Genomic DNA, 22,325 nt, shown 5'->3' on the forward strand with positions numbered 1-22,325 from the left:
GTGGCCACAGGGGACCGATAGATGGGGTCTCCCCAGTCTCCATCCACATCTTCCAAGCCCCACTAGGCTTTCTTCACCTCCTCCTGCGGTGGATGGAAAGCTCTGAGCAGGACTCTTGAATCCATCCTCTTCTCTATCCCGATGCATTTTGTCTTCCCCACCCCTTTGCTGGTCTTCATTTCCTATTTCAAAAGGAGGCTCAGGTTTGGTTTTGTTTGGGTTTTTTTTTTTTTTTTTTTTCCTTAGGCCTCTCTCAGTTCAATTGGACCCCAACTGGAGGAAAGCAGCAGCTTTCTCCTCTCCTGAGAGGCCACCTTCAGACGCTGGCCCGCGGGAGTCCGGGCTGTCCCCTGCATTGGAGCTATTAAACTGTCATAAGAAAGAGGCCTTTGTCACGGGGAACGCGGCCCTCGGCTCAGAAACAGAGACAGATTGTGCCAGAAAACAAACAACAGAAGAAAAGGTCCAACCACAAAATTCTTTGGGACTTCAGTCATCGGCTTCTCACTTGTTCTTAAAAGACACATTTCCTTTCTTTGGTGTAAGTCCGTCAGATAGGTCGTCGGGTTCTTAGTTCTGCCCAGAACCGAGGGCTGGGGGCCTCCACCCAGCTCCCTGTTTGCTTGATGTCATGCCTGCCTGCCTGCAGGTAGGGGAGTCGGAGGTGGCCCTGGACCTGCGCAGGGGGTGGGGTGAGGTTTTGCAGGAGACTGAGGGCCTGACTTAGTTTTCAGTGCAGGGAAGGGGGAAGTGATGAAAATAGTCACAGAGGCCAAGTTACAAACATCACGTTGCAAATGCGTGATGACCTTCTGACTTGGCATTGGCTCTGGCAGAGGCCTCAGAGAGCCTCATTTCATGCAGGAGAGAAACAGAAGGACAGTGACTTGCCCAAGGCCACATCATTCCCTAATGTCAGACCATTGCTGCCTGCTCAAGACCACTGGCCAAAATGCCCCTTGACCCAGCCTGGCACCTGGAACTGCTGCGGCCCGAGCCTTCTGTTTGGCACATCGACCTCAGCCCCCTCCAGGCCAGCTTTCGCCCTTGACCATCTCAGGGTGGGGTGTGGGAGGGCAAATCAGCATTTTCAACATAGTCCCCTGTGCTGGGTTGCACCCCATGGCGTGAGAACCACGGCTCTAGAAGGAAAGTGGAGAAGAAAGGCTTAGGGGACCCCCCCACCCTGTTCCCACTGTCCCTTCTGAAGGGGGTTATGCTTCCCAAGGCCGCGGCTTTCCTAAGTCAGGGGAGAGAGGCACCGCTTCAGAGGATGCATCCTCTTAAGGCTAGCATTTCAGGTGAATGACAATAAAAGAAACTTTTTATTACAGGAGGGCAAAAGACCACATAATTGGCAGGACCTCATGCAGAATGAAAATGCAGGCTCTCTTGTTCAAAAAGCAGGGAAAAAGCTTTTTCCTTTGTTCTGTGATGTCTCTCTCAACCTGTCATGGTGTTTTGTTTCATTTTATTTTTAAAATTTATAATTGTGGTAGACTATACATAGCATAAAATTAACCATTTTTAAGTGTATGATTGTGTCATTTAGTATGTTCCCATTATTGTGCAACCATCATATTCTTCATCTCCAGAACTCTTTTCATCTTTTTTTGTTTTGTTTTGGCTGCGTTGGGTCTTCGTTGCTGCACATGGGCTTTCTCTAGTTGCAGCGAGTGGGGGCTACTCTTCGTTGCGGTACGTGGGCTTCTCACCACGGTGGCTTCTCTTGTTGCAGAGCATGGGCTCTAGGCACGTGGGTTTCAGTAGTTGTGGCATGTGGGCTCAGTAGTTGTGGCTCGAGGGCTCTATCCTGAAGCCTTGCAGAACTCATTTATAGCTCTGATAATTTTTTGTGTGTGTGGATCGCTTTGGATTTTCTATATATGAGCTCATGTTATCTTTATTTATTTATTTTTTTTAATTTTATTTTTTATTAGTTTCTGCTTTATAACAAAGTGAATCAGTCATACATATACATCTGTTCCCACATCCCTTCCCTCATGCATCTCCCTCCCTCCCTCATGTTATCTTTAAATAAGGGTAGTTTTACTTTTTCCTTTCCAGTCTAGATACCTCAATTATTTTTTTTTAATCTAATTTCTGGCTAGAACCTCCAGTATAATGTTGAATAGAAGAGGTAAGAGTGGACATCCTTGTCTTACTCATGTTCTTAAGATGAAAGTTTTCAGTCTTTCACCATTAAGTATGATGCATGATGTTAGCTGTGGGTTGTTCATAAATACTCTATGTCAGGTCGAGAAAGATCCCTTCTATTCCTAGCTTGTTGAGGGTTTTTATCATGAAATGGTGTTGGATTTCGTCAAGTGCTTTTTCTGCATCTATTGAGATAATTATTTGGTTTTCATTTTTTTAATCCTATTGATATGGAATATTGCATTGATTTTCAGATGTTAAACCAACCTTGCATTCCAGGGATAAATCTCCCTTGGTTATGATGTATAGCTTTTTTTTATACGTTGCAATATTTGGTTTGGTTGAGGAATTTTGCATGTATATTCATAGGAAATATTGCTCTCTAGTTTTATCTTCTAGTGCTGTCTTTGTCTGGTTTTAGCATCAGGGTAATGCTTGGAGTCCAATTAGATATAAGGGATGAGAATGACTAGAAAACCTCCTAATGTTTTTGGATTTATACAGCTAGATGTTAGTGCCTCTCACACAGATTGGGATTCCAAGGGAGATGCTGACCTAGCAATTGCTAATCAGTACTAGGGAAAGTATGGCTCATGACCCATACCTCCCCTGGGATAGTTGGTTGGCCTGTCACTTACCCTCAAAACTCTCCCATCTACATTCTGGTCAAAGAATGCAGGAGTAGTTCCTGCTGTATACGATGCATGTACAATATTGAAGTGAGACTCATTGTCAGACCCCTCCCCTATGCTTGGCTCCCACCTTGATACTCAGTTTCTGACCTGGGTTTTAGGTTCTGGCTATGAATTCCTTCAGCCTGGATCCTGACCCCATTAGCTACCTGGTCTATGGACACAGAAGTCCTCATCCTTCATGCACTCCATGGGCGCTGAGCCTCACTGCCCCAGGCTCAGATAGCATGTTCTGCGCGCTTGAACCTGCGTCTTCTTCTCTACCTTTACCTCCACATGGACTCTTTAAACTGTCTTGTCTGCATGAATTTTGAACTGCTTCTCTGTTCCTCCTCATGGGTACTGCCTTCTCCCATTTCCCCTTATCAACGGGATCTTGACTTTTGTTTCCCTCCCTGGGGTTAACTCTTCTTACATGCTGTCCTGATACCCACCGACCTCACCTCTCCCCATTACTCCTACAACGTCTAGTCTGTCCATATTGTCGGTCCTGGCCTTCCCTGGCCTGTCCCATCCTGCTGGCTGATCATATCTCAACTGTGACCCATGGTATCGACTTTCAAGGTAAAAATTCAATTTGTTTCCCTCTGTGGTTTAGTTTAATGCATGAAAGCATATCCTTTGACCAAGGGTCTTTATAGATGGAGTAACAGGGAAGTGCTACAGCTTTCCAGGGGAGGATGACCTGTAAGCTGTCTGGAAGGTTCCTCCTATCACCCAGCAAAGCATTGGAAACCTTTCAAAGCAGACCAAAAACGCAAACCTCAGAATCACGAGCACTGCTTTCTGGTAGGGCCATATCCAAGATTTTAGCTGGTTCTAATAATACATCAAATGTTCTTTCCCTGTTACCTTTTAGATGACTTTCTATTTAAAAAATGAGAAGCAGAAAAGGATAGATTAAAGATAGATTAAAATGAAACAGAGGGCAAGTAATAGGTGTGTTTGGTGGAACAGATCACGCTGAGATTTCCATGTGTTCCCAAAGGGGCAACAAGATCAGTTAGAATAGGAACAACAATCAAAGCTATAATGAAAAATTTTAGGGACCTGCAGGGGGAAAATAAAGTCTGAGGATGCAGTGGAAGAGAACTTACCACATTTCAGGTAAATTTAATGAAAAGAAACTCACAGTTAGACATATCCCGGGAAATTTTTTTAATTACAAAGGTAAATAAAATGTCACAAAACTGTCCAGGTAGGACAAGCAGGTTACTTATAAAGGGATTAAATTCAGATTGGTCAGAAACTAGCTCTAGTGAAAAGGGACATTCATTGAAAGGATACAGGAGATTAAGAGCAAGAAAACCAGCAGCCTAGTGAACAACTGAAGTAAGGTCTAGAAAATCTCTCTCATACACTCACATGCACATACTTACGTACATTCTTTGCATTTAATGCACAGCTCAATAAGGCAGGCAGTCAGTCAGTCCATAATATCTTTGCCCAACAACCACTGTCCGTTGAGTATACCTCTCTCTGTTAAATTTTAATTAACTGAGAAAGGGAAGATATTTGGTTCATCTCATCTTTGTTCAGGGAGGGACCCTCAGACAAAAGGTCCAGGACCAGCCTCTCTTCACCTTGGGCTAGGTATCCACTCCTGGTCCAATGTGTGGGCACTCCCAACAAAAAAGAGCTGAGCTCTTTCCTGGTCAAGCAAATGAACTGAAGAAGAAAAAGGGTGAATATCTGAGGCTGGGTTTCTTAGAAACCAGAGCCTAAGGCGAAGATGACATTCTATAATTTATTAGGAGATACACTCCCGGAGAAGCAAGAGCCGGGGGGAAAGAAGTGAATGGCACGGGAAAGGCACAAAGGAGATCGAAGGCATATCATTGAGGTGGTTGTAGCTTCTCAAAAAAGTAATTCTCTCTTCTCAGTCCTGGGTCATGAAGAACATCTTCAGAGAGACTGAATGGGACTGCTGAGTCTCAGAACTGTGTGTCGGAAGGTGCAGAAGGGGTGGCAGAAGAAAGGATAAGCAATTGATCTCATGATTCCTTCATCTCCTGCTTGTTTGGTCCAAGTCCACCTTCCTCATGCTTCTGAATTGTGGTACCTATCCCCTCCCCCTTCCCCCAGGGCTGCTATGGCTTTAGTCAGGGGGATGTGGGCGCTTCAGCTGCTGTGGGCCCAGGCATCATGGACGAGACACTGAGCCACTCCTCCCTGAGACCATCCCCGGTGTTAGGAGATGAGGTGACAGACTGCAGTTGAGACGTTAGGAATGGCATGATGGATTATTCACAGTTCTCCAGAGAAACAGAACCCAGTAGGATGTGTGTATATATATATATAGAAAGAGATTTATTATAAGGAATTATCTCATGCACTTAAGGAGGCTGGCAAGTTGAAATTTGCCCCTATGGGCTGGCAGACTTGAGACTCAGAAGAGCCAATGGGGTGCAGTTCTAGTCCAAAGGCAGCCTGATGGAGGTTTTTTTTCTTATTCTGGGAAGGGTCAGTCTTTTTCTTCTAATCAGCCTTCTAACTGATGAGGTGAGGCCCACCCCCACTGTGGAGAGCAATCTGCTTTACTCTACCAATTAAGATACTAATCTTGGAAACTCCCTGACAGTCCAGTGGTTAGGACTTGGCAGTTTCACTGACAGGGCCCAGGTTCAGTCCCTGGTCAGGGAACTAAGATCCCACAAACCGCGCAACGCAGCCAAAAAAAAAGATATTAATCTCATCTAAAAACACACTTGCAAAAACACCTGGAATGATGTTTGACCAAACATCATGCATGGCACCCCATGGACTAGTTAAGCCGGTACATAAAATGAACCATCACACATGGGAATCTCTGGGGACTGCTCAAGAAATTCTCTGCCAAAGTCCAGAATCCAGGCAGGAACACAGGGAAATGGGATGGAGCAGACTGGTATACTGGATTTGGCAAGCAAACTAATCACCGTGTCTGGTACAAGATTATGACTGTGTAGTTCTTTATTGTTCTTCGGAGGTTATCATTGATTATGCGTTTATCTTTAAGTTCTAGTGACTTGCCTCTTGCTGATAAAAATTTTACCATTTAAACCGGTTATACTTTAAGGATATTTTTTGGCCGTGCTTGAGAAGAATGGATTTAAAAGAGGTTTCAAGTCCAAACTGTGACTTTTTCTTGGAAACTTAAGTTCCACACCACAGAATTTGCCTTCCTGATCATGTTCTCTTTGGTGGAGAGAAAATGAACCAAGACTTCAGGGCGATGTACCACAACAAGCTCAGGTGCCCGTGTGGGTGTGGGTGTGCTCAGGGGGATGATTAGGGATTTGTGCTCCTTGTAAATGGAAATGATGATGTCTTAAGAGTTGCCTGAAGTCATCATGCCAGTGTTTCTTCTGTCTTCCTCTTCCTGGAGGACTTCCATATGGATTTCTGGTCTACCCCACGGCATTACCCACATGGTCCTACCTACACACAGACACCCATTCTCACTCAAGGACAGGCCCACATTGTTTTAATTGTAATCAACATAACAACATTCTTAATGATGTAGTTTACGTTGTCTTTTTCATGCTGACTCTTGGGAATCTGGTGAGGACTTTGCAGGCACAGCACATCTCAATTTGGATGTACTGTGGCTCATGTGGCTCGTGGCTGCCATATTGGATAGCATAGCTCTTGGGCAGTGGTTCTAACCCTGGCTGCACATTGGAATCACCCAGGGGACGTTAAAACACTGCTTTCTAGATTCTCACCTGCAGTGATTCTGAGTTAATGGGGCTGGGCTGCTCAGGCTGAGGATCCTTTTGGGTTAAGAAGCCCTGGTCTACAGGGCACTCTTCTGGGAAAGTGTGTCTTCTCCCCCACTCTGACCAGACCTCTCTTCCCCTCCATCACCACGAGGCTTACAGTGTAAACAGAAATTAAGCAAGCTGTAACTTGGGTCAGGGGTAGAAGAAAAACAGAAACAGGATGGTATTAAATTCTGTCTGACAGGCAGGAGTGAACAAGCTGAATCCAGTTGTCTTCTCTGGGTCTGTTTACCAACAGACTCAGTAATTATTTGTTCTGCCACTGCCCTTGAAGCTTGCAATGTGTTTCTTGTTCTCTGAGAATCATTTAGGAACACTGCAGATTTGGCAAGATTTCCCAGCTTCCCCCCATCCCCGCCCGTGTTCCATCAGGAGCTTCCAGTGGGAATAAAAGCATTCCATGGGGAACACTGATTGCTGGAGAGAACAGCAGGAATATATGTGACGGGAAACCAGGGATACCGTGACTTCTGCAGAACCCATTTTTCTCTGCCCTAGACAAGTGAACTCTCCTCCACAAATAGAAACCAGTCCAGACAAACCACAGAGACTCAGGTTTCTAAATGCATCCAGAAAAGATTGTTTCAGGGAAGTGGACAAATGAGGCATGAGTAATTCAATCAGCAGGAAAACAAACACGATGCGACCCCACGTCTGAAACCCAGGGTGCCGGCAGGCAGCTGTTTGCCAGTCCCAGCACCTCACAAACCCCGGGGCCCCCATCTACCTACTTGGTCCCTCACACTCAAATTGGACTTCCACAGATGCAGAGCTGGGAGCCATGCATGATGGGGAATAGAAAATTGCTGAGGGTTTCCTGGGGGCTGTGAAACCAGAGGAAAATATATGGAGAATAGAATCACTGGGAGCAAATGACACTTGCTGGATCTTTACTCTGCATGTCTTCAATCCAGAATTCATAAAGAAGTAACTGGTCCAGGCGAAAGCTTTTGGCTATAGTGAATGTGTTTGGGAAGATGCTTCTCGTCCAGCCTTTGCCACTGAGCTAGGTAGCTGTCCATCTGCTAGGGTGCCAGACCCTTTATGTTGACCTTCAGGTATAGGAGATGGGCCAATCCATGCACCCTTATCCATCCAGCCCGTCACCCAGAGGCAATAATTGCAAATGGCTAGCTGGTGTCAAGGGTACCATGTGGCTATAGATGGGAGGGTTGATGAATAACTCACAGAGGAACCAATTCCATGAATTAACTAATGACATTCACAGATAATCTACTGCTCCTATCAAAATAGTTCATATAAAGCCAACCCCATTTCTTTCCCATGCTCTCCTACCATTATATTCTCCTTTTAGGTAGAGGTATGGGGAGAGAGAGCAGGATCTCAGGGACTAACCTTTTCCTCACTCTGTTGCCAACTGGCATAGTGTCCTTTTGCAACTGTTTTAATAAGATATTTTTAGTTTTCATTTATATCATTTGTAAGAAACAGAAGCATAATGCATACTGTCTTAAGCTGAAAAGAGAATTTACTGGCTCACCAACACGAAGACTTCAGGGATTTGACTTCAGGAACAGTTTGATCCAGGGCCACAAATGGTAACATCAGGCCTCTGCTTATTTTTCTCTCCCTCAGCTCTGTCTTCTTCAGTGTTGGCTTGATTCTCAGGTTCTACCTGGTGGCAAGATGGCTTCCTGCTAACGTCTCCAGTCCTGTGTCCTCCCAGGTTCAAGTCCGACAGAGACAGTTCGTCTCCTCTCAGTAGCTCTCTTGGGGTCTGATTAGACCAACTTATATCACGTACTCCCCCCTTGAACCAATTACTGGGACTGGAAGGATGGAACTAAAACTGTTTACGGAGTAGCATCTCAGTTTGCTTTCTGGAGCTTGGCATGGAGCCTCCGCTGAGCCCCATGGACTGAGAGTGGGGGAGTGGGGGTCCCCAGAGAGAACTTCCTGGTCACTCTGAGGTATGAGAGGGGGCCTTCATACTCTTGGTCCTTCATGGTTGATTCCATTGGTCCTTCTTGGATGTAACACACACACAGAGATGGTGCTTTGGCTCTTTTTGGTGATAGCATCATTGCATGCATAGAGGCAGCCATCAAATTCAGGGCCTTGCAGGACCCACTGGAGATCATATTGTAGGAAAGTACTTGGTCAACTGCCCAGCACTTTGCAAACTCAAAGTTTGCAAAATACTTCTTTTTACTGTTATTTCTTAGGACCTGTGAATTTAGCTGCTTCCTTTACTTCTTTAGTCTAAATGGTGAAGACCTGGGGAGTTATTCTCCAGAGAGGTAGCTTAGCACAGTGTTACAAACATGAACTCTGAAACCAGCCTTCCTGGGTCCAAGTCTGGGCTCTGCCATTGATGAGCTGTGTGGCCTTGAATAAGTTACTCAACATCTCTGTGCCGTGGTTTCGTCATCTGTAAACTGGGGATGATGAGACTTACCTAACTCGTGTCAACGTCAATACGCGTCACACATGTAGCATATACTTCATAGTAAAAATAATAGCTTTAGGGATCATCAAACCAACAAATTAATTTCTAAGTCTCTCCCAAAGAGATGCTGAGGTGGAAGGTAGCTAAACTTCTCCTACATTCATTCAAGGTCTTGGTCCCTAAAAACCTTGAGTCCATCTTGGTTCGCAAAGGGACGTTCCCACTTTCTGAAAAGGATTTAAAGACTGGATCTGCCTGTTCCTCAGTTTGGCCTTAGAAGAACTACTTCAGCGCATCGGAACAGTGGTTCGGAACAAGAAAATCTTACTGTGTGTGCTTCACAGGCCTGCTGTCGAGACAAAGAATGTGGGTGACATGCTTGGAGCCCCGTGGGGCAGAGACGGCCCGAGGGTCTCACCCATGGGCAGGGCCCCTGCTGTTGTTTCCTCCACCCGGGCAGGAAGATGCCCCTTTAAAGGCGTTCCTTTGCCTGCTTGTGTTCCCACTGTCATAGTTCTAACCCCCCCTTTCCCCCGCAGAACTGCTGTAATTAAAAAGCCATCAGCTCTGCACCTCATGACTTGGCCGTAGAGTTTCTGCAGGTTGGAACTTGAGTCTAGAGGGACTGATTTTGATACACAGGGTTTACGTTGTTGTCTGTCTCCATCCCGAAGTGCAGACACAACAGGAACATCGGTCCCCCGGGCGGGACTTTTTACTGCCTTATGGTTTGGAAAGGGTCCACTCCTGATGGAAAGCCCCTAACATTTCAGGAAAAGCCTACGAAACAAACCTGAGTGGGAGGAAGAGGCAAAAGAACAAAGAGAAGGCGATCCACAGCTCTGGTGCCTGGTGACGGGCGGTGACGGAGCTCAAGAGATCAAGTGGCCCATTTCAGTCTTCTTTGTTCACCCCAGGCTCCCAAACCCACAAGGACAGCTGGAATGCATTCTTAAAATTCCTTGGAAAAAAGAAATTCACATCCTCTCCCAGGCATCCTTCCTGCTTTCGTGCAAAAGCGATTGCCAGAACTCGGCATCATGGAGATTTTGGACGGATTGTCCTTGTCATGGGGGCTGTCCTGTCCCTTGTAGGGTGTTTAGCAGCATCCCTGGTCTCTACCCACTACGTGCCGGTGGGACCCCTTCCCACAGCTGTGATGACCCAAGATGTCTCCAGACATTGCCCTGTGTCTCCTGGGTGGGGGAGGGCAAATCGCCACACTTGAGAACCACTACCATAGACAGTCTTGCAACATCTTATGGGAAAACCTGAACGAACTTTTTTGGCCAAATCTTTGAAAGCCTACTACGTACCAGGTGCTTCTTCAAGAAAAAAAAAACAGTAGGTCCCTAAACTCGGACTCAGAAGAACAGAGTTAAACCACTTGCAAATCAGCGGAAATGCGTAGGTCGTGGATTGGTGCATCCGGGGTAAACTGGTGATCCGCTCACGCTGACAAATGTCTCTGTTCAGTAAACGGCGTTACGCGGCTTCTTCCGACAGGGCTCTCGCTGGCCCCGAGCTCTTCCCACTTAGCTGCCCCTGAAGACCGTCCCGCACAGCCTCCTCGGTGGGAAGGAGCAGCTGCTCCCCATGTCCCATAGAACCAACATCAGAGGCTTGGCCGGCTTCCTCTTCGCCTCCCTCCCTCCAGGTGAAATTCCAGGTCTTGAACCTCCTGGGAGGCATTGTGGATCAGGCTGAAATCGTGCCAGACATCTGGATGAGAACCGTAGGACGCGGCCAGCGCTGCCCAAATCTCCAAACTCTGCCCCCGGGGTGGAACGTTCAAGGGGCCCGCCGCCGTGTCATAAAAGCCGTGCTTGATTTGGTGCTTTGGGCCGCAAGGTCTGCTGTGGGCGAGGGTTGGGACTCCCTCTCTCCCTCTCTTGGGCCCCCCATCAGTTCACCTTGGATTCGTCGTATGTCTCTTCTGCTAGGGTCCGAGAACCCGAGGGCAGGGGCTGTGCCATCCGAACTCCTCCCTGCCTGGCAGCCCCTGGCCCCCACTTTTGTGGTAGCGTGTCCAGGAGATGCTTCGAAACGGGTAAATACCTCTAGATGTTTGATGCCACGTCTAGACACAGTCAAATGTCCCCCTGGCATTTTAGGTTCCCTTCAAACTGTCTGGTTCCTGAACGGCTGCACTCACTCCCCAAAGATTCCATGGGAATGGCTTCAGGATTCTGAATCTGAAAATCACCTCTCTGCCTGATGGGAAACCATCCAGAACATCCGAATCCAGTTCCTCATTTCAAACAAACTCATCAGAACAAGCACAACAATAGGAACTTTGCAAAAAAAAGAGAGAAGCGGACGCAAACCTTGCCCATCTCCTGGCAAAGAAGCCAGCGACGTGATGGCGTTTTGCCCTTCAAGGAGTACGGGGACATGCTGACCTCAAAGCCAGGTTTTCACATTCTTGACCTTCCTCTTCCAAGAGCTCCCGTTTTTCCAGAAGCCCTGTCGTTCGTCTTCTGTCTGGCCCTGGCTGAGCTAGCGCAGGTGCGGCTGCAGAGCGGGCAGACTCCCCCTTGGGGGCGTCCCCTGGACTGATTTTTAGGCGTGGGACTCCATCTCAACCCAGATTCTGGAAACAGCCTCCTGAAGGATGAACATACGTGGCAAACCCGAAAGCTGGCGATTCCAGGATTTCAGCTGCCCACCCGCCGCCAATTAAGAGAAATCACGTGCAGCGCAGTTAACAGCACAGAGCAGCACAGAAGGCTTTTGTCCCCTGGTCCCTAGTTGACAACGTTCACAGCACTGGCAGCTGTTGCCAGCCTCTGTCTCCTGGTCCCCGGAGACCTTTCAGAACGGGATAGACAGCGGTTTGTCCGGAGTGTTTACAGCAGGCCCCCAAGGCGACCAGTGGGTTGGAGCCTCTCTGGAAATACCTCTCAGGGACAATGGGGGCGGCTGTTATTAATGAATGACATTAATAAACAGGTCCCAGCACACGTTGCAGGGGCCTCCTAAAGCCCCTGTCCCTCCATCCTGCTCCCGGATTCCTAGGAATAACAGACTGGACAGATTCCCCAGTGGCCAGCCCCTCCCCCAATCCCCAGCAAAGTCTAGAATGATTTCAACCCCCCCTCCCCCTGACAAAGACCCACCCCCAGAGGGTCCCCTGGAGGAAGCCCAGCCAGAAGTTCACACTGGAGGAATATTTGAACTTCGGGGATAATGTCAGCTCCACGGGGCCAGGAACCCCGTCCTGTCCACACACTGTTTTCCCATCACCTCGGACAGTATGTGGCACAAACAAACATCTGTTGAATGATTGAATGAGAGGAGAGGGAGTTTTAAGCCATTGCCTTTCAGCCAAAGTGCTTCTCCCCGCCCCCCCCCCTTTTTTCTTTTTACCATGGAACATTTTAAACAAACATACAGGGAGGAGAATACTTTAATAATAAATCCCTATATGTCCGTCACCCAGCTTCAGTAATTATTCAGCCAGAATTGCCTCTTATGTATAACTTTTGCTTTTATTATGGAAATTTGTAAACATACACAAAGGTAGGCGCCCACTTTCATTAACCCCGAATGTGCGTCACCCCGCTTCAACAATTGTTAGCAGCAGCAGCCCAGCTTCACTGCCCTGAAAACAGCATGACCATTTTAGGGCCACCCTTTTGGAAAGTAACCAAATCAGTATGTTCCTGAGCTGTTTAGAGAGAGACAAACCTAACGTCTTATAATTATACCCAACTTCCTTACTGGAAAGAGATCCAGAAAATGGCTTTCTCTTCTCCCTTTGGACTGAGAGGCAGCCCCCAAATGCCAGCCGGTGCCCAAATAAACGCAGACACGGAGACATATATATAAAAGCACCCCACCTCCAGCAGGTCATTATCTGTGTTGATCTTATCAGGGTAATACTAAACCAGGCCCACTTAGAACAAGGCGTTTAGTCTTTGCAGCCTGGGCTTCTGCTTCTAGTCACCAGTTCGGTTTATAAATCCACTGTCCCAGGCGGAAAACAATTTGAAAGGCAACATTGTTACCGGACAAGGCTGTAACTGTGATAACGGAGCTTGTGTGGCCCCTGTCTGGTAATAAATTGCCGGGCCCCAGGGTTGCGGCCAGGGGCCCCTGGCAGAGTGCTGTGACCTGCATTTTCTCCTTTCTGAGCGCATCCCGACGGCCACGTAGAGATCAAATCAGACAGAAGAGTGTCTCTTGAGCCCCTGGGATCATGGAGTGGCGGGGTCTGCTCTCAGGGGTGTGGTCCCCCCCGGGGACACGTCCCCAGCCGTGCCTCAGTGTTTCGTAGAGGGGCCGCTCAGCCGTGGTGATCTGATCCGGGGATTTGCCCTGCATTACAGCGAGTTCATTGTTCTGGACACTTGGATTTTGGGCTCCTCTGAACTGGTTTGGTGGCAGTGGGCACTGATGGAAACTAGGGGAAGTTGGGTGCGTGGCCCCCTGCTTCCAACCCAGCTGTGTTCTGGTCCTTATTGAGGGCAAATTGAAGAGAGATGCCTTCGTGTGGGAGTGGAAGTTTCTGCAGTCAGCTGACATACACAAAAGTACTTTGCAAAACCGTAAAAGGCCGTGTGAAAGTTGATGTTATTAGCAGAAAGAAATAAGAATGCTATGTGCACGGTGTAGCAGAATGCATTGGGCTCAGACAGACGTCATCTGGGGCCGGGGTCCTGAGTTCTGTGTACAAAAGGCAGATGCTGAAACATTTCTCACGAGGCTGCTGTAGTAATAAGTTGATAATATATGTAAAACGTCTGGTGCAGAACCCATAGCAGGGCTCAGCAAATGTGGGCGGTGATAATATAACACAAATATTATCTATAATGATATTTATGTATAATAAATACAGGTTCATGGAGGCGCTAAAAAGAGGGAGTAGGTCTCTATAGGTAAATTGGAAGGTTCCTGACGGCGCGTGGCAGTAAATTAGAAGAAGATTTATGTGCAAATGAGAGTTAGGGGCACTGAGTGTTCCATCAAGGGGTATAAGGGTTTGGGGTTTTCTTTAAACTGAAGTAGAGTTAATTTACAATATCATGTTAGTTTCAGGTTTACAGCATGGTGATTCACTTACATATATTCTTTTTCAGATTCTTTCCCCTTACAGGTTATTACAAAATATTGAGTATAGTTCCCTGTGCTATCCAGTAGGTCCTTGTTGGTTATTTATATATAGTCGTGTGTATCTGCTAATCCCAGCCCCCTCATTTATCCTCCCCCAAGAGTATGGGTTTTTCATGTGAGGCGGTGGACCATCCCTGGAGGCTCTGGAATAAGACGGGGACGGTGAGGGGTCCACGCAGCCCGGCGGAAAGAGGAACAGGCTTTGGAGTCTGATCTCAGTTTGAACGAGCAGGTGTCACTTAACCCCTCAGCCTCTGGTCTCTGATCTGTAGAATGGGAATTCGTACCTGCCACCTCACATCCTGCAGCTGTCCTGATAGGCACCTTTGAAATGGTGACAATTACTGGTTGTGCTTTAGGAAGATGGCCCGCTGCTGGGGTGGAGGATGGGGGTAGATGAAAGGAAGAAGCTACTTGAGGCAGAGGCCGGCGTCAGGACCAGGTGAGGACCCAGGTGCCGACCTCAGCTCTGCCACTCCTTCCCACCCCTGAGACCTGGGCCGAAACGCCCCGCCTCCCCCCTCTGCCCTCGCCCTCGTTTCCTCTCCATCCCGCCAGCCAAACTGTTTCCTCCTGAGCCCTTTGCAAGCTGTAATTATATATGCTTTTCTCCGTACTTAATTATTATTTGTCCCCTCGCAGACTCTTTGCCTCACGCATGGGTCTGTTTCGCCCCACCTGGCAACCAGGTGTTGCAGATGCTCCTCCCTCTGCATTAATCCCTGTGGCTGCCCTACCAAATTACCGCAAACCGAGAGGCTCAAAACAACAGAGATGGATTCTCTCACAGTTCTGGAGGCCGGAAGTCGAGAACGAGGGCCACCCTCCCTCTGAAGCCTCCGGGGAGAATCCTTCCTTGTCTCCTCTAGCTTCGGGGGGCTCCAGGGGACCCCTGGCTCTCAGCAGCCTAATTCCAGCTCGGCCTCCATCTTCACACGGCCCTCCTTCCCGCCTTCTCTCTGGGTGTCTCCTCTGTTTGTCAATTATAAGGATACTTGCCGTTGGATTTAGGGCCCTTCCGGAAAAGCCCAGATGATCTCACCTCCAGAGCCTTGATTACATCCGCAAAGACCCTTTTTCCAAGTAAAGTCACATTCACAGGTTCGGGGACCACCGTGTAGCCCACCACACCCTGCTTTGTGCAAGGTTCTCCTGGAGTCAAGACGTTGGCAGCAGGAGCAACTTGCCGTGTGCCCACTGGGCTCAGGATGCAGCCAGCCGGACCCCAGGCAGCATCCTGCTCCCATGGAGTTTGCCTTCTTCGAGTGGGCGGGGCTGATGGTGAGCTCGCGAGCGCGAATGTGTCCAGAGGCGGACATATGCGCTGAGAAGAAAAATCAAGGCGGCAGGGAGGCCAAGCATGGCCGGGACTGGTGGTGGAGGTGGCTTCTCTGTGGACAGGAGCTCAGGGAGGCCTGCAGGAGGAGGGCGCGAAGGGTCCCGTTTCTGCCCTTCTTGGCATTCCTGACCTCTGACCTCTGTGTAGGCCATTCCCTTGATTGCCAAGGAGAAGCAAGGAATTCTGTACCAGACCAAGAAAAGGGGCAGATTTCTCTTAAAGAGAGGAGAAAACGAAGGAAGGACCCGGGGAAGGTCTACGCTCAGCCACGGGGAGGGCGGCCCTGCACACACCACACGCCAGGCTGTGGCTGAGAGAGAGGGACCCACCCACCCCAGGAGGAGAATTCGGAGTGGATGTCCACCGGGGGCCCCCCACCTCCAGGCCGCAGAGCAAGGATGGCAGAGTCTGTCTGCGGGCGGCCAGTGACGGTCGTCCGGCTGACCCCAGTCCCGTGTCTCTTCTCAGGTGGCCCAGGGCTGGTTAAAGGGAAAACGCTATTTCAGATTGTGGTGGAGAGACCCTGGTGGGACCCTGTTAGTCGCCCTTCTGAGTGTCCCTGGCGTGTGATCATCTTCCTGCCACCTGATCTCAACCACTGGAGGTGACAGAAAGGATCAAGCAGCTCGGGGGTAGGGGACACCCCACCTCCCCTCACGGAGTGCCAGCCGTGACCCCACAGCAGGCAGGTCCGGGGGGGCTCACCAGCTGGGGGGAGCCGAGCTTCAACTGGTTCAGGGTCTGCAGCCCAACAGAACCGCTGCCTCTCGAGGCGTTTCTGAGCCAGCTCCTTATGAGACCAGAGGCGCCCCCCCAGTGCTGGGGGCTGCAGAGGGGGGCGCCATGGAGGCTTCCTAGAGACGGCAGGGTGGCCAGCCCCTGAGGTCACGGGGACCGTGAACCCTGAGAGACATCAGGACACAGTTCCTTTGAAGCCTGTGAAACAGGAGCCAGACCAGGAAGCCGCAAAGGATACAGGGCTCCGGGAACGTCCCGGAGCCGCCTTCCTGACTGCACTTTAAATAAATGAGAGAACGCACAGCAAAATGCTCAGAATAAATAAGCACCATCTTTAGTCTAAGTTTACGCTCCACAGTCCACTAGTGATCTCACCGTGGATCTTGGGAGGTCAAGTACACAGCACCCAGTGACCCTGGTCTTGGTCTCGGAAGCCCAGAGCATCCGCGCTCAGCCTTGCGTTGCCTCGGCTCCTGCCGGGCTCTGTTTCCCGGAGGCAGTGGCCGCCAGTCGCGGCTGCAGGCCGGGGGCCCCACCTCCTCTCTCTCCTCACCCTCTTCTTCCCCCCAAACTCCCTGAGCACGGCGCGCAGACTGAGACCGTCCCCTCGAGCGTCAGGGCAGGAAGGAGGGCACGGCAAGGTGACCATCTGCGTCTCTAAAGAGCCAGGCGGTGAACGTTGAGGCTTTGCACTGGCCGTGCTCAGCTCTGCCCTTGTGGCCCCCAAGCGGCCGTAAACAGTGGTACAAATGGGCGGACTCTGGCCGGGCGCCAGTAAGACTATTTACCGAAACGGGACAGGTTAGCCGCGGCCGGTGGCCGTTGTTTGTCGACCCCGATGTAGATGGTGTGGAGGGTTTCCAAGCGGAGGGATGGTGTGACCAGTTCCGCACTCTGGGAAGATGGCTGGGGCAGCCGCGGTCAGCAGAGGTGGGCCGGGGGCCGGGGAGACTGAGGTCCCCTTCCCTCGGGGTCTCGGTTGGCTGGTGGACCCAGTGTCGCTGAGTATGAAGCGGTTTTCCCAACATAATGCGGTACCTGCCACCCTTCTGGGAAGCAGGACGCTTGCCACTCCGGGACCACCCAAGGAGCAGACGGTTTATTGTTCTAATTTTTAAATCAAGTATTTTAGTAACGTTTACAAGCTCTCTCCAGGCCAGGACCCACCCGGCATGTAGGCAGGTTCTGGTTCGAGCGCTCTTTTCGGGCTGTTCTGCAGTCTCCACGTCTGTTTTGATTAAAGATGGGAGCGAGCGAGGGAGGAGCTTTCCCAGGCCGTGAGCCTGCTGGACGGCCAGCTCCGGAGAAGGGGCCCCTTGAGGGCGTGTGAGCTCACACACCCTTTGGGGACCGAGAGGACAATCGGAGAGGGGGTGGCTGGAGGATGTCCCTGACGGGGAGGCTCAGCCTAACTTGGTGGGGGGGTGAGGGGGGATTTGGATTCTGACATGAGTACTTCCCTTCTTTTCTTCCATTTTCTTTCTTTTTTTTTTTTAGAAGTGAAGTGACACCGCTTTGTTCATAAATTCATCAGAGGCAATCAATAGTTTCCAGTCTCTTTTTTTAAAAATAAATTTACTTGTTTTATTTATTTATTTTTGGCTGCGTTGGGTCTTCATTGCTATGCGCGGGCTTTCTCTAGTTGCAGCAAGCGGGGGCTACTCTTCGTTGTGGTGCGCGGGGTTCTCACTGCGGTGGCTTCTTTTGTTGCGGAGCACGGGCTCTAGGCGCACGGGCTTCAGTAGCTGTGGCTCGCGGGCTCAGTAGTCGTGGGGCATGGGCTTCATCGCTACGCGGCATGTGGGATCTTCCCGGACCAGGGCTCGAACCTGTGTTCCCTGCACTGGCAGGCGGGTTCTTAACCACTGCGACACCAGGGAAGCCCTTTTCTTACGTTTTCGTCTGAGGGCTCTCGCGAATTGAAAATTGATCCAGATGTTTGGTTTCTGTGAAGGTTCTTGACATCTGATAAACCCAGCAGGATGCTGGCAGAATTGAACACTCTCGCCGTGCTGGGTCCACTCCAGTTGTGTATCATGCCGTCACTTCTTGGCAAACAGGTCTCACGTGAGACAGCGGACCCTGGCGAGGTCAGAGCCCCGTTCGGGTGAGGAGAGGGAGAGAGCTGACAGAATGCTGCTGAGGAATGCAGCCATGACCTTTCAGTGCCTTTCTCTCTGCTTCTCCCTCTCCCTCGGCCACCAGCTCACCGGGGAGCACAGGGTCTCATGGACATTGGGTGCATATGTGTAGATGTTCCCCTCTCTCCTCACCCCACTCCACCTGACTGCCCTGGGATCTGAGCCGTCTTACACGCTCAGCACAAATAGATAGCCATGCAGTCGCGGTCGGCAGGGAGACGGATTGCTATTCCCTGGGTCAGGTCAAGGCTCCTGGGTTCAGGGGGAGAGGCCTGTCCCCTGTCTCCTGATTCCTGAATGCCAGACGTCACCCCGCCTACTTAGCCCACTTGACCAAACTTGGACAGTGACAAAGCTGGAAGAGAAATATCTGGTCCGGAAATCCACATGTATGCAAGGATCCATCAGGGTTTTAGAGATAACATTCAGGCATTAAAGGCACCTACACATGGACGTGACTTACGTGTGAGTCTAGTGCAACCACACGCTTTATTCATATAGTGTCCACTTGTGAATAATTCTCCAAGATGCCGTGGCGTTTAGTACACTCACAGTGGTGCACAACCACTGCCTCTGTCGAGTTCCAAAACGTTTCATCACCCAAAGGGAAACCCCATCCTCATTAAGCACTCACTCCCCATTCTCCCTGCCCCCAGCCCCAGGCAACCACTAGTCTACTTTCTGTCTCTATGGATTTGCCTATTCTGAACATTGCATGTAAATGCAGTCATACACTATGTGCCCTTCTGTGTCTGTCTTCTCTCACTGAGCATGATGTTTTGGAGGTTCATCTGCATTGCAGCCTTTATCAGTACTTCATTCATTTTTATGGCTGAATAATATTCTATTATATGCGTATCACATTCTGTTTATCGATTCATCAGCTGATGGATATTTGGGTTGTTTCCATCTTTTGGCGATCGTGAATAGTGTTACTATGAATGTACTACCACTGTTTTTTTGAGTGCCTATTTCCAATTCTTTGGGGGTATCTACCCAGGAGTGGAATTGCTGGGTCATATGGGCATTCAGTGTACAACCTCCTCCTTTTTTTAAATGGTGCTCCGTCGGGCCTTCCGTGTTCCTCAGTAGCTGCACAAGGGCCCAGCTGAAAGTTTTCAAACGATCACTTGTGAGAGCTGGCTAATTTCTTAGGAAAGGCAAATCCTCCTCCATATATCTGTCTTGGGAAAGTGAGAGGAGGTGAGGTTTTATCTTTTCAGTTGCATTTAGAATCACGTGTGTAAGGCTTTAGCATGAAACCAAGGATCTGACTGATCACCTACAAGGTTGTCCCTGTGCAGGATTTTGACTCCAGAGATCAGGAGGGGGAGGGATAAATTAGGAGTTTGAGATGAACATATACACAGTTCTATATATTAAATAGGTAACCAACAGGGACCTACTGGATAGCACAGGGAACTATACTCAATATTTTGCAATAACGTCTAAGGGAAAAGAATCTGAAAAATATATATATGGATAACTGAATCACTTTGCTGTACACCTGAAACTAACACATTGTTAGTCAACTATACTTCAATGAAAAAAAAAAAGTCCAGGAGGGCTCCCTGGTACAGGTGGCTGAATGTGGGGCGCTGGCTGGCCCACCTCAGATGCCTGCTCCAAGAGGGGCCCTGGGCACCAGAGAGCAGCCTGGGCGGCAGACAGAACACTGGGTGTCTGGGCGTAGAGGGGTGCCCAGAGCCTAAAGGGTGAGTGGACAGATGTTGCAGATGAACTTGACACCTTCACGTGTGGAGCAAGGTCGGGGATGGAGTTGCCACAGCACCATTTCCTGCGCACCCGGATTCACCAAGGGGAATCCTGCCCTTCCCATCTCTGCCTGGACGCCTGTACATCAGAGCCAGCAGCTTGGTTCTAGGGCTGTACACATGACAGTTGACACCAATCCCTCCCCCTGGGGTCCTACAGTCACCTTTGGTCTGCCTGAAACCATCCCTTACCCTGTGGAAAGTAACTTGGCCATTTGAGGCCTCCAAGACATGTATCTGTGAACAGCTCCTGTCCTAACAACCTCCTCCCGTTGTCAGCTGAAGCCCTGTTAAACTCGGGGAGCTTCTAGGGGACACCCAGGGGGCAGCTAATGCCTCTCCCCACTCCTGTATCACAGTCCTCAGAGGGGACGTTTGTCCCAGGGGGAGGGCAGCCCAGCCCTGGACACACATGTGATGGCCTGGCAGCCAACAATTGGCCTGGCCTGGGTCAAGCTGTTTGTCCAGAGTGAGGTCATGGCTGCATGGTCTGCAGTTAGAAAAGTGGCATTGTTTGCCCAGAAAATATTAACATCATCCCCTTGCTACAGTAATGCTTGGCCCCGGGGCCCTCTTGTCGCCTGGCACCGGCTTCCGTCTCCAACAATGGCGATACTATGTCCTTCCTTCCCCTTCATTCAGGCATCTGAGGGCCTATTCCCGTTCTGCCGGGTGCCTGCAAAGCACAGCTTCCTCATTCAAGAGAGCGGAAACAGGCCCCAGCAGGCCCGGGAGAGATCTGGGGTGTCAAAGCACATTTGTCTTTCCTTAAGTTCAAGTCAATCAGCCCAGAGCATTTGACAATCAGGTCAAGTGGCCTCTAGAGCTGTTGGCTTCTTCCTGGTTTGTAAGCAGCTTGGGCCGTTGGACTGGAGTCATGCGGTCCTTCACAGAGAGTTGCCCTCCGATGCCAGTGGTTATAAGTAGGACACACCTGGGGTTTAAATGGTGACTCTTCGGGAGGGTGGGGGAGGCCTTGGGGATGTCACTTAGCCTCCTGTCTTCTCAGTTTCTGCTTGTATAAAATTAGGATAATTCCATCTACTTGACAAAGATTCTGGAGGTTCAACCACAGAACATATAGAGCACTTAGCTCAGCCTGGGCATACACTTGCTTAGTAAAAGGTAGCTATCATTAAAACATTTTATATATTTGTATAAATCTGAATGTTTACTATTTTATTAACAGCAAAAGGCTGTTAGGATTTTGTCATTGCATCACTGTTAGCATTTAGGGACCTTCCCTTTTCCATGCCTCATCCTCCTGGGGTTCTACGGCTCCACTGCTTAGGATCTCTGAATTTTCCACGATGGTTTTCCAACTGTCTCTAGAGTTTCCGTGGTGGGAGTGGGGAGCCAGGCTCTGTTCTCATCTGTTTTCAGTATTGTGCTTCTGTCCAAGACTTCGCTGGAGGAAAAGCATTTCCCAGCCTGATGAATTTGGAAAGTAGCTATCCTAGAAGCCTCTTGAGAGCCTGTTTACTCTTTTAGCAAGACTTCTTGCCTGGCCAGAAGGCCATGGGATGAATGTTTTGCCAGGTAGCACCAATACTCTACATATTTTTTAAAAATATTTTATTTATTTATTTTATTTATTTGGCTGCGCCGGGTCTTAGTTGCGGCACGCAGGATCTTTAGCTGTGGCATGTGAACACTTAGTTGCGGCACGCGGGATCTTTAGTTGTGGCGTGTGAACTCTTAGTTGTGGCGCACGGGATCTAGTTCCCTGACCAGGGATCGAACCCGGGCCCCCTGCATTGGGAGCGCAGAGTCTTAGCCGCTGGACCGCCAGGAAAGTCCCAACACTCTCCACCTTTAATGGCAAGTGGCAGAGAGAGGGACCAAGTGACCTGCAGAGGTCCCGTTCTGTCCCTCATTTGATGACACTCGGATTTAAACCTCCTCTGCTGCAACTCTAGGGAATCTGCTGGTTGTCAGTCTGCTCGCAATCTCCTCTCATAAACTAGAACGCATCCCTAATTCCTGCCTGTGGGACATCTCAGGTGGGCACCCTGGGTGGTTATATCTCGGGCCACAGCCGGACATTCACAGCAGCAGTTGGAGAAGAGATGGACAGAGGCGTGGCCCTGGGATGCAACCTTCTCCCTGGACGGAAGCACCCAGCTCCAGATGCTGAGAGAAGGCTCCACCAGCCAGGCAGATACAGGCTCTGCAGGGAAGGGCTCCAGGCGGC

At 49.6% G+C, this 22,325-nt stretch overlaps 1 protein-coding gene across 6 annotated transcripts in view; it reads left to right on the forward strand.

Annotated features, from left to right (window-relative positions):
- The window catches only part of SLC39A11 (solute carrier family 39 member 11), a 376,354-nt gene that overhangs the window by 322,755 nt on the left and 31,274 nt on the right, over positions 1-22,325 (forward strand). Inside the window, exon 9 of one of the 6 annotated variants that reach the window (XM_060081463.1) lies at positions 247-321. The exons of the other annotated variants lie outside the window; for them this stretch is intronic. Coding sequence (XP_059937446.1) covers positions 247-306 — 60 coding nt within the window. The 3' untranslated portion in view covers positions 307-321. Of the gene's footprint in view, positions 1-246; positions 322-22,325 lie in introns of those variants that run through there. 6 annotated transcript variants of the gene reach the window in all.

This window comes from Mesoplodon densirostris, chromosome 18 (assembly GCF_025265405.1).
Source record: "Mesoplodon densirostris isolate mMesDen1 chromosome 18, mMesDen1 primary haplotype, whole genome shotgun sequence".
Taxonomy (NCBI): domain Eukaryota; kingdom Metazoa; phylum Chordata; class Mammalia; order Artiodactyla; family Ziphiidae; genus Mesoplodon; species Mesoplodon densirostris.